This window comes from Castor canadensis, chromosome 10 (assembly GCF_047511655.1).
Source record: "Castor canadensis chromosome 10, mCasCan1.hap1v2, whole genome shotgun sequence".
NCBI lineage: Eukaryota > Metazoa > Chordata > Mammalia > Rodentia > Castoridae > Castor > Castor canadensis.
Genome location: NC_133395.1, coordinates 103,071,421 through 103,088,965, shown reverse-complemented (window position 1 = coordinate 103,088,965; position 17,545 = coordinate 103,071,421). Strand labels below are relative to the sequence as shown.

The following is a 17,545-nucleotide window of genomic DNA, read 5'->3' as shown; positions in this document are numbered from 1 at the left end:
AGTTGTCCAGTTGGGAATGCAGCAACTTTACCACTAGCTGCCATTGGTCAGCATTTAGTGATTGCTGAGTTCTGATTGTTGGGACTCTTAAAATAAATGTAAATGACTTCACATAGAAATTTAACTATTAGAGATTCTATTTTCAGAGGAAACTGGAGGTACAGGTTTTGACATGCCAACTAGGCTTTTTCTAGCTGGCCAGTATAGACTTAAGCAGTGTTACACTTAACAGTGTTCACAGTGCTATGACTACTGTCACTGAGCTAAAGGGCAGATGAACCCAGCTGGATGTTTACAGTGGTCTGCAGCCTTGAACGTTCCAGACTCTACTGAACATAGCCTAACACACAAAGAGCAAAGAAACACCAATTGGGTGTCATTTTGGGGAGAGAAATGGAATAAGGGAATAAAACCAGATTATTGTAGTAAGAATCTCACCATCCCCTTTGTAAAGTTTAGAAGGAAAAAACACCAAGAATAGTAGTGTTGTTTAATCATACACTTCATGGTACATTTCTACCAACTTCTTTAATTTGCTGTGGTTTAAAGTGTTCTTTTCCTTTCTCCAAAGTAATCTACATTTTTTTCTTCCAGCCGACCCTTTGGTGGGAAGTATTGCTACTCAGTATATGACCAACAGAGCAGAGCATGACAGAATGGCCAGACAGTGGACCAAGAGATACGCTACATAAACTGGGTTTTAACAGTTCTTACGTTATTTGTCTGTCACAGAAGAGAGCTGCTTATGATTTTGAAGGGATGGGGGAGGGTGGGAGTTGGTAAAGAGTAGGGTATTTCTATAACAGATATTATTCAGTCTTATTTCCTAAGATTTTGTTGTAACTTAAGGTATCTTGCTACAGTAGACAAAATTGGAATAACAACTTTTAAAACTCATTAGTTCTGCAGTATTAGCTGATATGTAGTACAGAAAAGAAAGTACACTTAGACATTTGGTTTCAAGTGCTTGTACTCTATAATTTTAAAACAGCTTTTGTACAGGTACACAGCCATTTATGTAAAGGCCTTCATTTTCCCTTCTTGGAAGGGAACGTTGATATTTAATAGTTTTAGATACTGTCATCTCATATATAAAATGGACACGTGGCTGTAAGACAACATGTAGAAAATGAGTAGTTAATGTATTTTATTTTATATGCAAATCTACTTTAAATGTTTGCATCAGGACTTGTGGAAACCTGTAGTGAAATACCTTAAGCTGTTAACTGTAAGGCGTGGAGTAGGAGTCGCTCAGTGGATTGGTTATATGTTGTAGACTTCTTACGTCTGCATTTGTTACTGTGCTAATAAACAATATTAAAAACAGCAACCTGAGCCTGCTCTGTCCATTTATTTTCTCTTCCTTTTGGTTACAGTTCACAGATTCATTGCTTCTGAAGCAATTTACTGCATAGTCAATGAATAGGTTTTGTTTACTGGTTCTTTAGTTTATAAAACAGATTTGGCCATGCCTTAGAAAAGATTACATACTCTAAGCCATCTAGGTATCATAGACAAACTACACTGCATCTTTTTAAGAGCGTGCTGTGGCAGCAAGCGCGTAAGATGGCTTCAATCACGGGTAAACTGGTAGAGCCACCTGAGAGCCATTCTCACAAGCCAGCAGTTCCAGCGGCACACATGCTCAGGACAGCGTTTTAAGAGCATGCTACCTGTGTGTGTTAACGGAGATCTGACGCTAGGGCCGCGAGCCGGGGGATGGGGGGGGTGGGGGGGGGAACCCAGTGGCATCTGCCCGCTCCTGTTCCAGGAGCCGACGCGCCAGCTGGGCCGAATAGCCGATGGGGTAGCGAAGGGTCGAGATGGGAGCGCGAAGCTCTACCTAGTGTTGGGCAGCACGGACTCGGGGCACCCAGGGGACGGGTGCATTGTCTTCCGGAACTCGGCAGGAGACTGGTGCGAGGTGAGGCGGAGGAGGTGGGCAGACGGCTGGGAGCTCTGGAGGAAGCAGAAAGCGGGGGCGTGCAGCGTACCCTGTGGGGTTCCTTAGTATGGAACCGTGGAGGGGAGAGAAAGACTGCCCAAGGACACCAGGAGTCCAGACCGGGGGTGCGGCTTCTAGGGACAGAGGGAGAGGAAGGGAGGGAGGGATGGTACTTGCACCTGCCCCCCTACAGCAGCCCATCCCCCGCGGCGCCGCTCCAGCCCTCCCACACTCATTCCCCGAGACCATCCAGGCTGCACCTGGAGGAGCAGAGGTTCCCCACCCCGGGCCGGGAAACCCATGCCCGCCCGGTTACACAAGGTCGCCGCGAAGCCGCCGCCGGCCACCACGGCTGGGCGGATGATGACGCGGAGCCCTCGGTCCCACTCCCCTCTTCAGCCCGCACCCCGGCCCACCCACCTGTCTCCGAGACCCATGGGGTGGGAGTCCCGGGTCCTCCGCTCGCCCTTTGTCCGCTGGCCCCACTCACTTCTCCCTGCGGTTCCGGGAACTTGTCCAAGTTCGGCCCGGAACTTGTGCCCGGTTGGCTCCCTCGTCCCGCCCGCGGCCGCCGCCTCTGCTGTCACCGAGCCCCGCGCCTGGCATCCTGGCTCCTGCTGTCACTCTGCACCCACTTCCCGCCGCACCAGGCAGATGGCAGCACGCGCCCAACCTCCACCCCGCCCCCGCCGGCCTGCCGCAGAGCCCGCTGGGATTCGTAGTCCTAGCTGCAGCCCGCTAAGCAGGCCGGAATTCTCAATTCCTTTCTACTGGCCAAGCTCCAAGAACTTAGAACTTTTGTTCCATTATTTCCCTTTTCAAGTTTTCTTTCGCCTTTCAATTAATGATGTCCTGGACCACTACGTTACATCTTGTGGTCTGTCGGATTACCAAGAAGGGGCCTATAGCAGGCTGCTTTTCCAGAAATCTAGGAAAGATGTAGGGTCCCAGCTGATGTGCTATTGCGATAGAGACCCCTCCAGCAAACCGGTTTCTTCCCCATGATTTGGAGTGGGATGCAGGACCTGGTTCTTGTCCTTTTACCCTTGCCCCTGAGGTTAAGAGGCAAGATTGAGGTCAGCCTGGTGAAATAAGAGCCTGTTAGCCCACCCGCACCCCTTATGGTTCTCCATTTACATCCCCTCCTCAGCCAGAGCTTACTAATAAACTCACCCACCCCACCCAACACACCTACACCCACACTATATTGGTGATCAGTGTCACCTTCCTTTGGTGGAAGTTAAGGGTACTAAACCATCATTTTTTGCTTTCCCTCCTTGTACTCTTCCTCTTCCTTCCTTTGCTTCTCATCTTCCATCTCTTCCTCCTTCTTTTTTCTTCTCCTCCTCCCCACACCATATTACCAGGTTTTCCTAGGAAGCTTCTAAGGAGGAGAGGAACAGAACTCTTTCTGAGCTGGTTACAGCAAGTGGGTTTGATTTTCATGTAACTCAAACAGCTATTCCTCTTATACAGTTGAAGGCCAGCCCCCCCTTCAAGTACAAGTCCTGGGACATAGGAGTTTGGGTAAAATCACAATCAGCCTAACTCTGCTCTGCCTTCTGAAGCTCTCCTGGAAATAGTTTACAGCGGCATGGTTCTCCCTTAAGGATCCATGACTGCTAAAGTGCATATAGGCATCTAGCATCCTTCAGAAACTTCTAGCCAAAATCAATTAACAGATGAGGAAATGGACACCTAGCTTTGGGATGTGCTTCAGCCCCCCCACCCCCAAGTCACAGTGATAGTAGACATACAAAACTATCTTCCTGTTCAACACAGAAAGGTCCTCAGGTCAGTGGGGTAGTTGGGAGGGGGGGGTTAGTTTGTGAAATAGGTTAGCAGAGTATTTTCCATTGTTAAGAGTAGGACCCATTACAAAGAAATCCCCCAGTGCTATTATCACCCTCTTACCTCTCCAGAGGGATGGACTCTGACTCTGATTACTATAAGGACTAGTTCCAAGCCTGACCTCAGGCCTTATTTCTCTTAGAATCTCAGTGACCCACAAAGTCCGTCAGAAAGAGACCTGCCAGGACTCTCACCCTCCACATTTCCAGGCAAAGGAATACCTTATAGGTCACAGCTGCCCCTCTGGTTCAACCCTCCCCCCAAGAAATAAAATAAACAACAACAGTCTGACTAAACATGGAGAACTATTTATTATTAGAGAAAGTCCAGGGTCCAAAAAAGGAAGGCTAGATCCAGAGAAGAGGCACAGATAGAACCCCTCACGTGCTGAGGGGTCAAGAGGAAGAAGGGACCCAAGTGTCCAGGCAGCAGTTCTAGACGGCAGTGGCAAAGCCAACCCTGTTGTTGCCCACGTCAAAGATGGCATAGTAGGACCTGAGGAAAACATCTCCAAGGATCCAAGTGGGCTGATCATTTAAGCTGATGTCAATGGACTCGATTCCAACCATGCAGTAGCCATCATCCTGCTCAACACAGAAAGGAAGCACTTATTCTGTTGCTTATACATTAGTTGGACACTGCTCAGTCCTGAGCTCTGGATCAGGGACATAGGTTTGGATATGTGCGAGTCAAGGACTGTGCTTAGAGCTTGTAGGCCAGCTGGTCCACCAAGCAGGGGCTAGTGAGAGGGATTTCCCAAATAGGTGAATTCAGGCTACAATGGCCCCCAGCAGGTCAGCTCTGCACAGGCCTCCTCCTGCTCCTGACGTGCTGCAGGTTAGTCTGGTCCAACTTAGATTCAAACCTTAGCGTATTCCTGATTAGCTGTGTAGCCTTCGGTCAATTTCTCAACCTCTCCAAATTTTCACTTGTAAAACAGAAATGAGCTTTGCCCACACCAAATGCTGTGATAATGCAGTGGGATGGCCACGCGGGGTGCTTTGCACAGTGGTAGCCCAGTGTCTTTCTCTACTAATGGGTGGCACTCTTCTGAGAGGGGAAAATAAAGGGGTGCTGCCATTAGTTGGAGAATGGCACAGAAAAGGAAGCTGAACATTTCTGACTCTGCATTCCTTCCTCCCTCCCACCCATATCCTGGTGGCTCTGCCCACGGAGAGCAGGACTTACACTAATGATGTAGGCAGAGGGCTCCAGAGGGAACTGCACACCATTGATGATGAAGTTGAGTGTGGGCAGGCTGTCGATGCTGTCACAGCTCACAAAATACTGCAGCGAGGAACAGGGCCCAGGTTGCCTCATCTCCCACCTGACACATCCCCCTAAGTCTGCCACCTTGGCATCCCAGGCCCCAGCCCAAGCCCCCAGACTGGAGGACACAGCTCAAGAGAAACCTATGTACATGACACCAGCATTTCACATGTGGACCAATATAGATGGGTGGGATTTGGGGAGGCCTGAGGATCTTCTCCACCATGAAACGTTCCTCTTGCCTCAGTTTCCCTGAGACCTTGGATCACTGCACTTTCTCTGCAAGAGTCATTTTAAAATACATAGATCCATAGAAAAAGCACCCATTGGTCCTCCAAAGTTAACAGGAATGGGCTCAGGATAGAAGGGAGCAGGGGAGCATTGCTCTATGTGGATTAAATGATTGTCCCTTTGTCACTCACTCTCTTAGACCAGTTATTTTGGTCTAGTTCCAGTTATTTTGCTCTAACCCCAAAGCCCAAGAAGAATTTAATCCATTTCCCTGAACCATTGCTTTCAGAGGAAATTCCTGCCTAATAGCACCTTCTGTGTCCTCATCTTACCCAGAGACTCAGGCATCCCAAGTCCCTCTACCACCAATGCCTTGGGCAGCTGGAAGCATGGAGACCAATATTTCAGCTATTCTCCAGTTCCCAGGAGAATCCACAAGTGCCTTTGGGCCAGTGTCCCCCTGGGGCAGGGAGACTCCTCCACCACACCACACCTACCTCTCCCAACAGGTTCCCCTCGGCCCCTATGGCCTGCATAAGGGTACTCAGGTAACTCTCGGGCACGGTGAGCAGAGAGGTGCCTGTGTCCACAATGCCTTGGCAGCCCTCGGAACACACGCCAGAGGCCTGGTCACTAACAAGGAACCTGAATGGTGAGAAGATGACAACCTCAGCCCCCACCAATTCCAGGCACCAGAGCAGGTTTCCCACCACTGAGGAGTGATAGCCACAGCTCAGAGCCCAATGTGCACTGAGGGAGGAAAGGACCCTGCAGAGCTCAGTACAGTGAGTCTCTTAGACTATTTCAGATTCAAGCCAAGGCCACCAAAGTGGCCCTGAGATCTACTTCAAAAATGTTTCAAGGAAGGTTCAAGAAACACTGAAAGCCAAGACCACCGATCAGTTGAAAGAACTTGGGAATATAGCTCAGTTTCTCATCCATGTGTCCATGGTGTTAGAAACAGGGAATCTAATGTTGGAATTCCAAGTCTAAGCTGAGCTGGCTTTGAGGCTCCTGCAGAGGTCACCTGTGGTGGTCCTCTGTGCCCACCCATGCCTCCATAGCCTCCAGGTACGTGAGACAGAGGCTGCAGTGAAGCCCACTCCAAGAACAGCCAAACCCCAGGCCCCCACCACAAACTCACTCCTCAATTTCAATCTGCCAGTAAAGTTTCTGGGTGACAGAGGCCCAGTGGATGTCCCCTTTGTACAGGCTGTTGTCCACACCCCCGAAGATGATTTCTCCCCCATCCTCAGAGCCTTCGTTGCTGCAAGAGACAAAGGGAAGAGTAAGTCAGGGAGACGCTGCAGAAAAGGACATCTGTGCCAAGTAGTCACCTTCAGAGGGAAACAGAGCTCCTTCCGGGCTTCAGATCAGGGTTCCCTGATGACAGGCTGTATTCCACTCAGAATGGGGTTACCTGAAGCTAGGCTAAATCTCCCTCAGACTGGGGCTCCCTGACACAGGGCTATGCATCCCTCATACTGAGGCTCCCTGCCTGGGCCTCCCAGTGCCTCAGGCTCCCAGTGATGCTGCCAGCAGAGCCCTGCCTCCAGGGAAGCTGCTAGTTGGTGGGCCTCCACCCCACCTAATGCTGTGTTCTCCTCTGCCTTTCACTTCCTGCCACTAATGGAATCTGTCACCGGGAATCCCATCCATGCCCAACTTGTTACTTTTCTGCTGGAATTGGAGAGCGGTAGGGCTCTGGTGGAGGGTAGGGAAAGACCTCCCATGTCCGTTCCAGAAGCTTCCCTGTAGGTAGGACTGGGTGGAACTCCTTCGGGTTTCATATAGAGTGAGTGTAAGCAGAAGCAGAAAGGAAGTCAGCAACATTTGGAGCAGAGGGACAGTGCTTAAGCTGCAGGGAGGAGATGTGAGCTCTCTAGAAGGTGGCCAGCTTAAGAGGAAGGAAGAAAGGCAAGGCCCATGGCACAGATGACAGAATGACTGCGGTGCCTGCTTATGTTTGTTGGAAGGATTACAACTGCTGAGGAGTCAACTGTGAGCCTAGACCAGAAGACTCCAGGACCGGCTGGAACAAGAGATCAAAGGAGATGAAGCAATAGATTACAATACAAAAGAGGTACACAGTAGAAAACATTGGTCAGAGCTGTGAGCTCACTGGGACCTGACACCGGAGGCCGCCCCAAGAAGCCTGAGAATCAGGGCCGCAACACTCAAGTTTAGCTGGAAGTGGAGACTCTGTCCTGGCCAAGCAATGCAAAGAAAAGTGGGCTGGGTAGACAGAGACTGTGGTTGGGGAAGGATTCAGAAGCCCAGGAGAGAAGGGGTGCCTGGGTTATGTGCCTGGGCCACCAACCCCCAAAGCGTTCCAGGCTCAGTTGTCCAGGGCAGCGCTGGGCCTGAGCTAGGAGCTGGGAATCCTTAGGGTGAGATAGATGCTCACCTGCCAAGGTAGACACTGAAGAGAGGACTGGAGAGAGCACCCTCATTCAGCATGCCCTGCAAGGCGGTAGTGGCGCCCCCAACGGACAGGCTGGGATAGGCCAGGCCCATGATGCCATCGAACTTTGCAATGAGAAAAGTAAGACCTGGCTCTTTCTCACTTAGGCCAAACTCCTGGTTGGGGACCTTGATGTTCTGGACCTGGAGGGGGATGCACAATGGAGGGGAGGTGACAAGTCTGACCATACCCATTGCCCCCAGTCTCTCCCCCAAGAGAGCCCCTCTAGGCTCATTCTTCAACCTTGCTCACCTCTACTCCTCCCCTTTTTGACAGGTCTTGCAAGGCCACCTTCTCTTCCAAGTAGCCTTCCCTGACTACAGCAGCACTCCACCCCGCCCTGACTCCCTCTCCTCTGAATTCCCCAGGCTTAAGCTCCTGAAGGAAAAGGACCATGTTCAACTGACTCATCATGGTGTCCCCAATGCCCAGCACAGGATGGCCCTCAGTGAGTATCAAAGCCATGATTACACAGGCCCTGTTGTGCTGAATTCCTTTCCTGCAGAGCCCAGAGTTTCTATTGTGTTGCAGGGGCTCACAAGCTCACATCCCTCATTCTGGGGAGGGAGCTGCACTTACAGTCAGAGTGTCATAGCCAAAAAAGCCAGTGAGGCTACCGGTGCCATACTGCAGAGAGAAGGTCTTCTTATCGGTGTGGTAGGTGGAGGACTTGCTGGGGTTGTAGCGGGGATGTAAGTCTGCAGAGAGAGGCAGGATATGAACTCAGGCTGATGATTAGAAGGCTGCCTGGCTCTCAGGAGCTCTCTGGAACTTCCTACCTCAGCCTATTGCTCACACTGTGCTCACAGCCTGGGGCATCAGCCACCCAAGCTAGGGTCTTCAAGACAGCTCTGGCTCTCGGCACTGTAGCTTTGACCCCATAGCTCCCTCTGACTTACAGATGACTGGGCTGCTCCAGGACAATGGCCTCCCTGGAGACAGGCTGACCTAGACACCCCCTCAGTCATAGGCCCCAGTGGAGTGCTGGCACACTGACTGCTGAGTGACTACTCAGTCAAAGAAGGAGTGAATGGGCCTCAAGGCATCGCTCATCCCCATTTTCCACCCCATCAAGACGCTGGTCACACCAGGATCCTGAGATACCATGGGGGAGGTCAAGGAGGAACCCTTTGAACCAGAGCTGTCAGAGCCTAAACCCCAAGGCTTTGGCAGGGAGCAGAGCAATCTTAAGAAAGTGAACATTGTCAAAACCATGCAGGGCAGTGACCACATCAGTACTGCTCTGTCGTATCCCATGGAGACACCCAGTGAGAACTTGCAAGTAGAGTAAAGTGGAATAGAATGTTGTAGAATTGTGTGGGATGGAATGGAGTAGAAATATTCACCAGGAAAGGAATGGCATGGCCCAGAGGGTACAAAATGAGGTAGGATGGAATAAAATAGGGTGGGGGTAGGTTGAGCTACAATTGGTCAGTAGGGAAGGCAAAGAAGCCACCCGGTTCTGGGCTGGGCCACCCTCTTCCCTCAGATTTGGGGACACTGTGAGACCACACAGGTCCTTAGTCCTCTGTAGGAACGAGCTACTGCCAGCATCCCCAGGGAGTGCCTGTGCCCTGCTGTGCCCACTGCTCCTCCCTGCCCAATCCGGCACTCACAGCAGGCTAGGCTCTTGCAGTAGATTGAGGGCACCCACAGGTTGGAGGAGCCAGTGTCGAAAAGGACCAGGAAGTTCTGGGGTGGAGTCCCGATGCTGATCTCACCAAAGTAAGTAGCCTGGGGGCAGAGGAAAGGGGGGGCGAGGACAGGGCAGGCTGTTAGCTCACAAGGGAGCCAGGAGCCCACAGGCAGAGAAGTGAAGGGCGCAGCCCCTGTCCTCCAGCCCGCACCACAAACAGGAGCCCAAGCCTTCCATCCACACCTGCCCTGAACCCACAGCCCCTCAGTCTGGGGATGCCAGGACAGCCACAAAAAGCGCTGGTGGACTCTGCTAGTCCCCAGATCATCAGGGGCCCTTCCCACACTTTGCCCAAGCACTTGCCACAGGCGAGGAGGCCCCGATGGCAGGACTGGGAGAAAGGCACCAGCCTCAGAGTAAGACACCACAGAGCCCTACGCTTGGGAGCAGGACAGGGACACCCCAGGAGGGTCAGGACTCACATCCATGTAAGCCACTGGCTCGTGCAGCACACTGAAGTCACCAAAGTTGTTGGCACGGTACTTCTGAGCAGGGTCATACTTGTGGGTCTTCAGGAACTCCTCTAGCAAACCGTTTTCCTTCAGGGTCTGACGGATAGACTTGACTTTCCTCAGGGGGATTCTACAGAAGACTGTGCATCAGAGCAGGGCCCTGCCTCCTTCCCCTTGCTCTTCCTAGTCTCCCAGTCCTCTCTCTCTCTCACTCTGTCTCTCTCTCTGCCTCTCTCTTTCTCTGTCTCTTCCCGCCCTACTCTGTCCCTGACATGCCTACTGTTTGTGTCTCTCTTTTTCTGTCTCACCCAGTCTCTGTCTCAGTCTTTTTCAACCTGTGCCTCTCTCCTTCTTCTTCTTTCTCTTCCTCTTTCTCAGTGTGTGTTCCAAGATTCAGAAAACTACAATCTTCCATCTTCTCCTACACCTTCCCTCACCCTATCTTGAGGCCCTCCTACTGCTCTGGTCTTCCACTTTCAAATATCTCAGAAATTCCTTCTCAGGACATGGAGAGGAACTTTTGGTACTACCTTTCTTCAGGATAAGTGCAATTTTAGAGAAGGCAAAGGTCTTCCCAATTGTGACCCTCTGGCACTGGCCGATGTGGCACAGCATGGAGTAGAGGGAACAGTGGCAGTTCTGCCTCTATTGCTAACTCTGTGGCCTGGGGGACCAATGCTATACTTCTCAGGACACCAGGTCCACAGGGAAGGCAGCCAGGGAGCTCTGGAACTTATGAATCATGGTTTCTGCCCATGTCACCATGAACATAGTCACCCTTTGGCTATCTTCCTCCCAGACCTGCTGACTGCAATTGCCCAGGAGTCTGTGTGGGTCCTCCTGGGACTAGTTCCCAGATCCAGAATTCCTGATCCTTCACTTCTTTCCCCATCTTAATCCCCATTCCTTCTGATCCTGCGTTCTCCAGAAATTCTCTGCTAAGCCCTCCACATGAGTTGTGAAAACTGATAGTTGCTTCATGCCAACCACCTCTCCAACATTTGAGGGCCAGGTTCCAGTGGCTCTCACTTACAATCCCCCATGGGCAGAGATCAGGGGGATTATAGTCCAAGGCCAAGCCTGGCAAAAATCAAGACCCTATGTCAAAAATACCAACACATACACACACACACACACACACACAAAGAAGGACTGGTGTAGTGACTCAAGTAGTAGAGCGCCTGTCTAGGAAACATGAGGCCCTGAGTTCAAACTCCAGTTCCATGAGAAAAAAAAAAGTTTCTAAGAGTAGCCAGCTCCTCACCAAATCTGTGATGGTCAAATTCCCAGCTAGGCATAGGTGTTGTATGTAACATATACCTCTTCCCACACACTTCATCTTGAGATTACTTGTGACACCTAAAACAATCCCAGTGCTAAAGCACAGTGCTAAATAATTGTTGTACTGTACTGTTGAGGGAATAATGACAAGAACAAAGTTTGTACATCACTTTTTCCTGAATGCTTTCAGTCCATGTTTGATTGAATGCATGCACACAGAATGGGAGGTATGAAAGGCTGACATTAATCTATAGGTATAACAGCAAGGCAGTGTGGCAGGCTGGGTCCCTCCTGACGTCCTGTAAGCCTTGCCATGTGTGCCTCTTTGACTTGACTCCTAACCTCAGAGGGGAATGATTTACATATACTGCTATTTCTGATGACATGATTTTGGCACCCCATAAATTTGGGATCTTTAGGAAATTTTTAGGAAGGAGTATCTTATTACTTATCCAGACAGGATTATTCCTTTCTGTAGGAAGAAGCCATACCTGTCATTCAAGGGCTGCTTGGGCAGTAGCTACCCCTACTCTCTCTGTCTCAGGTCCACCTTTTTCTGAGATGGGGAAGGGACTATGCCTTTCCCATTGACTAGAAGTGTCCAGAAGGCAAGGCTGTCTCCTCCTGCCTGATTCCTCCATGACACCAACAAAGACAGCTTTCCCTTCTCCTAGCAGAAATCCCTGTGCAGAGCTAGGCAGCCGCTGGCCCAGCTCCCTCTTCCTTGCAGAGCTCCAGCTCCTGCCTAAGGCTCCCTGCACCACTAACCAGGCCCCCAGCTCACCTGGATATTGCTGCCTCCAAGAGTGGGAGGCAGAGCAAGGCCACCACTATCCACTTCATGATGCTGAGTCCCAGCTGCTCAAAGAGGAAAAGCTACTTCGAGTTTGGCTGGTGCAGTGGAGTGAAAACCTAAGTTCTCCTTCTCCCTTTATATTGCCAGGATCTGTCCCAGCCCCTGACTCGCTGCCCTGGGTAAGCATGACCCCAAACTAGGGTGTCCCTTGGGAGCCATGTACCCATTGTTTCCGTGTGTTTTTCCCTCTGGAGCATGGCCACAAAGACTTTACATCTTATTGACTTTTTAAATCAATCAGTAGAGACCAGGAGGTACTGGTGATAAGAGAGAACAAAGTTGCTGTAAGATGGAGTGGCAAAGATTACTCTCATCCAGGAAACAAGAGGCATGATGTAGGTATTTTGAGGTGAAAGCCAGAAAAAGATAGAGCCAAAGTGAGGGGAGTGGGATCTATAGGAAGAATTTCTCGACTTTGGTGTTAATGACATTTGGGGACAAGTATTTCTTTGTTGTGGGCACTGTTCTGGGCACCACACAATGTTTAGCAGCATCCATGACCCTAACCACCAGATGCCAGGAGCAGTCCCCAGTTGTGACAACCAAAAATGTCTCCAGACATTGGGCATTTCCCCAAGGAGGGACAAAATCCTTGAGAACCCATGGTCTATAGGAGATGCACTTGGACATCCAACTAAGTCCAGCATCCCTGAGCTCTTGGAGATGGAGTCTGAGTATCTGGGGATTAGGGCCAGTAACTACCGTGGTCATTATGAGCATGCTGGTGGTGGGCACTGAAGGCAGCAACGATGGTGGTATGAGCAGTGCTGACTCTGGGTCATGGACGGGATGCCAGCAGCTGAAGTCAGTGTTAACTGGGGTGACACAAAGGCTTTCACAAGGTTAAAAAATGGGACATTTGTCCTAATTTATTGCATGCCCAGGATGCACAGAGCAAGCCATGCAGCTCTGGCTGTACCTCTCACCTGAGCCAGAACAGAGGTCTGGAACAAGGCATGAGAAGAGGGACCAGACCTGTCCCTTGCTGCCCTTCTTCTTTCTCTCTCTTTTACCACATTGTGACTCTACCTGTCTTTAGTTCTAAAATGTCTCTGCTCCCTGATTGTCCTCTTCTAAATCCTTGTCTGCTCTTTTCCTGGGCCCAAGTCTCACTTATCCTATTCCTCTATCCCTCACCTGCAGTCTCTCCCCTCCCTGACATCCCCTATCTCCCATCTCCACTCACCTCCCAGCTACAAGCTTCCTATGGCCTCAAGTAACCTGGAACTGGGCCGCCAACCTGGCCCAGGGAAACTCTCTGTCTGGGGATAAGTGGAAAAAGTCTCCCATGAGCACCCTCTGCCACCCCGTACCCCACACTCAAGACTCCAGTTAGATTTATCAGACCCTTGGGACATAGGCAGGAGGCCAGGACCAGACCTGCCAACCACTGATATCATCCTGCCAGGGAGTGATTTTCCACTCTGGCCACCACTGCCCACCGTCCAGCTGGTGCTTTGGAGCCTCCCCAGGCCCTATGATGAGGGAGGGAAGGAAGGGCGAAGTCTACCCAAGCCTGGACAGACGGGGTGGCCCCTGCCTGATTGTGTCTTAAGGCAACTCAACTCCCCTTGCAGTCCCCAGGGACACATTGAAGTCTGGGGTAAAATGAGAGGTAGGGAGTGGGGGAGCCCAGATTTAGAAGAGCAGGAAACAAGAAAGCTATTAAAATTGGAATCTTGTCAAGTTCATGGAATACTCTAAATCTTGTGCGGTCCACTGGACTCCCCAGCAGGGGCCTCCAGGGACCTTTCCTTACCTGGTAGGACCCGAGGATTCTGACAACTGTCAGACTAGCCTTCCCCATGTCCAAGTGACACCCCACTTCTTTGAGCATTCCTGGCTTACTGTAGCAGGCCCGGGCATCCCTGCTCAGCTGCCGGGCCTTTGGGGCTCTGCAACCCCTGACTGCCCAACCTGACCTTTGACAGCTCACTTAGTCTCCTCAGGGTGTCCAGGCTTCCCAAGCCTTCTCTTACTCTTGGATGATCCCATCTTCATCTACCCCATATCTAAAAAGCCCACTTTTCTACATGACAGGGATCCGTAGAAGTCTTCCAGGGCTACCTCCTACTGAGTACAGTTCATGGAAGCCTGTCCTACTCGCTCCCACCAAGTTCATCTTCTCCTAAACCTAGATGGTGCTGTTCCATGGTGTTGGCTAGGATAGGTCTCCAGTTGTTTCCTGGAAGTGCATTTTTCCTCTCCATAGACTACAAACTCTCAGAAGGTAGAGGCTGAGGCTGCCATCAGTGCCTGGGCCAAGCTCTGGAAATTGAGACTAGACGATGGAGTCCACAAGATTATTCTCGATGGGGCTTAGTGATATCTCCCACACCCCAGTAAGTACTGAGATTTCCACCTCAAAGGGGTCTCCTGGGAGACCACCAGGAGGAGAGCTCAGACCTATGGTGTCTCCCAGGAAGGAGGAATTTTCTCCTCACTCTCTAATCCCACCTCCTCTTACATCTCCTGACTCAAAATATTGCTTATTGGTGGGGCGTGGTGGCTTATTCCTGAAACCCCAGCTACTCAGGAGGCAGACATCAAGAATATCAAGGTTCAAGACCAGCCTTGGCAAAACGTTAGCAAGATCCCCATTTCAATCAAAAATCTTGGCGTGGTGGTGCACGTCTGTCACCCCAGCAACACAGATGGTGCAACTAGCCTGGGCAAAACCTCGAGTCTCTACCTGAAAAATAACTAAAAGAACAAGGGCTGGGGGGTGGTGTGCTCGAGTAGTAGACCATGTGAGGATTTGAGTCCAAACCCCAGACCCCCCTACCAAAAAAAGTCCAAACCTGTTACTCTGGTCCCAACCTATGTTTCTAAGCTCACTTTCTGCTACTAAGCTAGGCATACTCCTTGCTTCCTCCAAGGAGGCCTGCTATTTTCCCTCCTCCATGGCTTTGTCCTTATGGTACCCTCCATCTGAAAGAGCCTTTCCAGTACAAAGGCCAGTGTCTTCCCTTCTGTGCCTGCCTACTCTGAAGCCACCCTCTACTGTGGAGTACGTTGATTTTCTCTCTCTTATGGTGCTTACTGCATATCATCTCATATCCTGGTGAGTCGCCCCGAATGCTACAACTTGGAACTCAAAGAAGAGGTGTCTTCCTGCACATTTAAGGTCTCCAGAATCACTGTGGGAGCCATCAGTGTCTCTAGAATAGAGTGACAACTACCTAGCAAGCTTACTGTTGCTGCTTATCCTTCACCCGTGGCAGACATCGTTAAATCAATCATGCTACTCGTTCACACAGTGCACAGATAGAATCCTTCTGTTAGTGTACCCTGCAGCCTTTCTCACTGTATCATGAAATAACAATTCCCAAGTCTTTTTTTTTTTTTTTTTTTTTTGGTGGTGGTACTGGAATTTGAATTCAGGAATCCACACTTGCTAGGCACGTGCTGTACCATTAGAGCCACTCCACCAGCCCTTTTTTGTTTTGGGTATTTTCAAGATAAGGTCTTGCAACCTATCTGAGTTGGCTTTGAACCTCAATCCTCCTGATTTCTGCCTCCTGAGTAGTTAGGATTACAAGTGTCAGTCACTGGCACCTGGCTCCCAAATCTTTTCATCAAGGGTATTCAAAAAGAATTCTGGGTACTAAATTTCATTTAAAATTCTGTATTGCATCACCAGGCACTGGTGGCTCATGAGACTCCATCTCGAAAAGCCTGTCACAAAAATAGGGCTGGTGGAGTGGCTCAAGGTGAAGGCCTTGAGTTCAAGCCCCAGTACCTCAAAAAACAAAATCTGTACCACTTTTTATAAAAATCAAGATGTGGCTGGGGTCTACTGCCCAATGGTAGAGTGTTTCCTTAACGTGTGAGATCCTGGGTTTGATCCCTAGTGCCACAAGTTTAATAAGAACTTGAAGCCACAACTGTTTACCCTTTCTAAATTATCTTCTAGCCCCTATTGTACACACTTAGATTTTAAGCATAACTGTAATCAGTGTGTAAATGCAACTTCTGTTCTTCTCTTATCACATAGGCACAATGCGTATGGCACATGTGAATGCATTTAGATAGGCCACCTGCGTATCACTTGGTTATGTGGCGCTCTATCATCTCGGCAGCTAAGATTACTTGGCCCTATTCATTGGGGTGCTTTCCAGTTTCCCTCAGCTATCCATAGCACTCAGCCTTACTAACTAAATTTCATCCCAGGGGCAGAGGAGTGAGCTGCCCACGACCAGAGGCATCTGAGTCAAGACCAAAGGGGCACTTTTGAGGAGCACGGGTAGAGGTGGCTCTTACTGTGAGTGTGAGATTGGGACAAAGAGCCGAGTTTCCCCTGAGCGTTCTAACCCCTGAGCTTGTCACATCAGTGCTGGGACAAGGACTCCATAATCCTTCTTGTCGGCAACTGCCTGCATGAATTTTCAGTAGTTTCAACTATTCTCTTGGATTTTAACTTTTTTCCTTAAATATGGTGTGTTTCATACTTACATCATTACCTGCACCAAACCCACTGCAGACATATTGGGCCTGAGATTTGTTTTCTGTTTTGTTTTTTTCAAGTCCAAGGGTTTGGGAGTGGGGTTTGAACTGAGAGCTTCGCACTTGCAAAGCAGGTGCTCTAACTCTGAGCCACACCTCCAGTACATTTTGATCTGTATATTTTGATCAGTTTATTTTGGAGATGGGGATCTCAAGAACTATTTGTTCAGGCTGGCCTAAAGCCACTATCCTCCTGATTTCAGCCTTCCAAGTAGCTAGGATTACAGGCGTGCATCACTGCCATCGGCAGGTTTATGCTTTTTTATTTTCACATAATTCTAGTCTTGCAGAAAACTTGCAAACACAGTATAGAACTCTCACACAGCTTTCATCCAGCATCCCCTGACATTGTCATCTCACATAATAGCCACACTACCATGATCAAGCCCAGGAAATTAACCCAGCTATTACACTATTAAGTAACCTTCAGTCTTTATGTAAATTTCACCAGGAGTCCCACCACTACTCTTTTCCTGGTCCACTGTACAATCTAGATTCCCACATTGCATTTACTTTTCATTTCAATCTCCTCTGGTCTCTGACAATTCCTCAGTTTGTCTTTGTCTATTATGACTTTGCAGATTTTCCCTTTTTTTGAGGCAGGGTCTCCACACTAGCCTGGAACTGGCTGTATAGCCCAGGCTGGCCTCAAACCCAAGATCCTCCTGCCTCAGGCTCCCAAGTGCTTGGATTACAGCTGTGCACCAAAACATCCTGTTGGACTTAAGGTTTTAAAATAGGCTCTTACTCTCCAGCCAAAAATCGCTTCATGAAGGGTGTGCCAGACAGGTGCTTCGTATCTGTTTAATCATGCAGCCCTCACAACAATCCACAGATAAGTCACCTTATCCCCTTCTCCAGAGGAGTGCATTTTATTCGCCTATACCACAGACATCTGGAGACAAATCTTTATAAATCAAAGGATAATCCCCTCTGGTGGTCTCTTGATTAATGTACCCTTGCTCAAAGACTATTGCTTGCTAGTCTAGTTTTG

General features: G+C 49.8%; 2 protein-coding genes across 2 annotated transcripts in view; one reads left to right on the top strand and one right to left on the bottom strand.

Moving 5' to 3' along the window:
• The window catches only part of Ube2e1 (ubiquitin conjugating enzyme E2 E1), a 58,640-nt gene extending 57,310 nt beyond the window's left edge, over nt 1-1,330 (top strand). Inside the window, exon 6 of the mRNA XM_074043817.1 lies at nt 595-1,330. Within this exon, the coding sequence (XP_073899918.1) occupies nt 595-692 (98 nt within the window). The 3' untranslated portion in view covers nt 693-1,330. The remainder of the gene's footprint in view (nt 1-594) is intronic.
• A 2,779-nt stretch (nt 1,331-4,109) lies between these two features.
• LOC109690302 (gastricsin-like) lies at nt 4,110-12,032 on the bottom strand. The gene is made up of 9 exons (XM_020169561.2): nt 11,974-12,032; nt 9,879-10,038; nt 9,377-9,494; nt 8,340-8,458; nt 7,704-7,903; nt 6,441-6,563; nt 5,794-5,941; nt 4,985-5,083; nt 4,110-4,380 (listed from the first exon to the last, which is right to left on the bottom strand). Exons 1-9 carry the CDS (start codon nt 12,030-12,032, stop codon nt 4,231-4,233), a joined length of 1,176 nt encoding a protein of 391 aa, XP_020025150.1. The 3' UTR covers nt 4,110-4,230.
• Between the last annotated feature and the right edge of the window lie 5,513 nt (nt 12,033-17,545).

Bases quoted from the DNA above. Each gene is read 5' to 3' on its own strand.
- LOC109690302 (XM_020169561.2), bottom strand. From the start codon at position 12,032: ATGAAGTGGATAGTGGTGGCCTTGCTCTGCCTCCCACTCTTGGAGGCA. The intron at 10,039-11,973 runs GTGAGCTGGGGG...AGTCTTCTGTAG, and splicing joins TTGGAGGCAGCAATATCCAG to AATCCCCCTGAGGAAAGTCA. The intron at 4,381-4,984 runs GTAAGTCCTGCT...TGTGTTGAGCAG, and splicing joins CCTCTGCCTACATCATTAGT to GATGATGGCTACTGCATGGT.